Genomic DNA, 2,346 nt, shown 5'->3' with positions numbered 1-2,346 from the left:
CCTACAAGAACAACGTCATCTCGTACGTCGTCGCCGGCTTCGGCGCCGCCGCTCTGCTCTTCAACGTCTTCCCCAGGCTGCTCGAGCTGCCGGAGATTGCGAACGTCAAGTTCCCAGACGTCTTATAGCCGCCGTGACGCGTGAGGGCGGGCCGGAGGTGTGCGCGGGTCCGGAATACGCGGATGTGCCCGAGTGGCGCGGGAGGGGAGCCGCGCCCCCCCCGAGTGTTTGCTTTCGTCTTTGTGTGGTCGCTGGAGTGATCTGACGGACTGTGTGTTGCGGCGTGTGGATTTGAGGTTGCACGGACACACTGGCATGACGCGTGTGACTGTGATGAACATTTTGAACACTCCCGCCTCCCCTGGACCCTGAAGCTCCCTCTCCACCCTTGCAGCACACGGACACGCCACACCCTGCCCTCAGCAGCTGCACCTCCTCCCATCGGATGGGTTCCACCCCGCTGTGATCACACAGGGCGCGGGGCGAGCCACATCATCACCGGCTCGCGGCAATACGGACACTCTCGCATCAGCTCGGAGCAGGGACCGCACACGCACAAGTGGCTGCACGGCACCGCGAGGTGAGACTTCGGCCGCTCGAAGCATATGATGCACGACGTCTCTCCCCCCATCGTGGACTCGGGGGCAGCCGGCCGCCCCGTGTCGAGGCCGGCGTCGGCTAGTGAGACGGCAACAAACGGCTCGGTGACTGGCAGATGCTGCTCCGCCGCCTCTCCCGCCTCTGGCCCGATCAAGCGCTCGATGGCGCCGACCCGCTCCTCGAGGCTGCCCTCGGTCGCCGCGCCGAGGCTCGCCTCCAGCCGATCGACACGCCGCTGCAAGTCCCCGCCGCCGCCGGTCGACTCGCTGCTCACCGCCTCCTCGCACCGCGACACCCGACGCGCCAGCGCCTCCTCCTCCGCATCCGCTTCTGACCGGCGTAGCGCCTCTGCTAGCTCCGCAGCCTCGCGGGGCGCCGCCCGCTCCGCCGCGCCCGCTCGCTCTGCCGCCTCTCGCTCCGCTCGCCTCGCCGCCTCCTGCTCAGCAGCCAGCTGCGCCGCCCTCTCCTCCTGTGCGCGATGCTCTGCCGCAGCCTTCGCCCTCCGCTCCTCCTCGAGCGCGAAAGCAGACGGCGCCTTCTTGGCCTTATTGTTCTTCGCCTTGGCCTCCTTCTTGGCCGCCGTTGCCTCCGCCGCCTTTGCGCGCCGCCTCGCCTTCTCCTCCTCCGCCCTCTTGTCCGCAGCCTCCTTCTCGCGCCGGGCCGCCTCTGCCTGAGCGGCTTTGCGCGCCGCCGCGGCCGCCCGCTGCTCCTCTCGCTGCGCCTCCTCCGCCGCAAGCCTCTCCGCCTCCCTCGCCCGCAGCGTCTCCTCTACTGCCGCGCGCTCAGCGGCCAGCTTCGCCTCCGCCTCCGCCGCAATGGCTCGCCTCTGCTCCTCCAGCGTCGCCGCGTCCGCCGCCCGGCGCGCCTCGTCCGCCGCTCTCTCCGCCTCCAGCCTGCGTGCCGCCTGCTCGCGCTCTCGCGCCGCCGCCGCCTCCTCCCGCTCGCGCTGCTCGCGCCGCCCCTTGGCCTCGAGCGCCTTCTCGGCCGCCTTCTCGGCCGCCTCCGCCTCCCTCAGCGCCGCTGCGTGCTCCGTGAGAGCGCGCACGCACCCGGCGTGGTCCGTTTCGGGAGCACTGGCGGCGTCGGCAGTAGCTAGCACCTTGGCCGCCTGCTCCTTGGCGATCTGCAGCGCGGACTTGCCCGATGCAGAGCGAGCCTTTGTATCCGCGCCCGCCCGCAGCAAGCGGAGCACGATGGCGAGGTGGCCGCTGTAGGCGGCGCTCATGAGGGCGGTTTCGCCCTCCTTGTCCTGCAGGTTGATCTCCGCGCCGTGCTGCAGCAGCAGCTCGACCACCCGCTCGTGGCCTTCCTGGGCGGCGTAGATCAGCGCGGTCCAGCCGTTGAAGCTCTGCAGGTCGACCTCCGCGCCGTGCTGCAGCAGCAACTCGACCACCCGCTCGTGGCCGAAGAAGGCGGCGTTCATCAGCGCGGTGTTGCCGTTGCTGTTCTGCAGGTTGATCTCCGCGCTGCCCCGCAGCAGCAGCTCAACCACTCGCTCGTGGCCGTTGGCGGCGGCGAGCACCAGCGCAGTGTCGCCGTTGTCCTTCTGCTTGTTTATCGCCGCGTCGCGCTGAAGCAGCAGCACGACGACCCGGTCGTGGCCTTGGCCGGCGGCGGCCGTCAGCGCGGTGCCGCCATCGCTGTCCTGCAGGTTGAGCTCCGCGCCGTGCCGCAGCAGCAGCTCGACCACCCGCTCGTGGCCGTAGTGGGCGGCGAACATCAGCGCGGCGTTGCTGTTCTGCTGGT

General features: G+C 70.2%; 1 protein-coding gene across 1 annotated transcript; it reads left to right on the top strand.

Annotated features, from left to right (window-relative positions):
* Nucleotides 1-325: 325 nt before the first annotated feature.
* EMIHUDRAFT_442849 (hypothetical protein) lies at nt 326-1,161 on the top strand (the record flags this gene model as incomplete). The annotated part of the gene is made up of 1 exon (XM_005781348.1): nt 326-1,161. A coding segment is annotated over exon 1 (555 nt), but the record flags the coding sequence as incomplete, so codon positions are not given.
* Between the last annotated feature and the right edge of the window lie 1,185 nt (nt 1,162-2,346).

The sequence above is a fragment of the Emiliania huxleyi genome (assembly GCF_000372725.1).
Source record: "Emiliania huxleyi CCMP1516 chromosome Unknown EMIHUscaffold_203, whole genome shotgun sequence".
In the NCBI taxonomy this organism is placed as follows: Eukaryota; Haptophyta; order Isochrysidales; family Noelaerhabdaceae; genus Emiliania; species Emiliania huxleyi.
The sequence above is the reverse complement of the archived record's forward strand: the minus strand, read 5'-3'. Positions and strand labels throughout refer to the sequence as shown.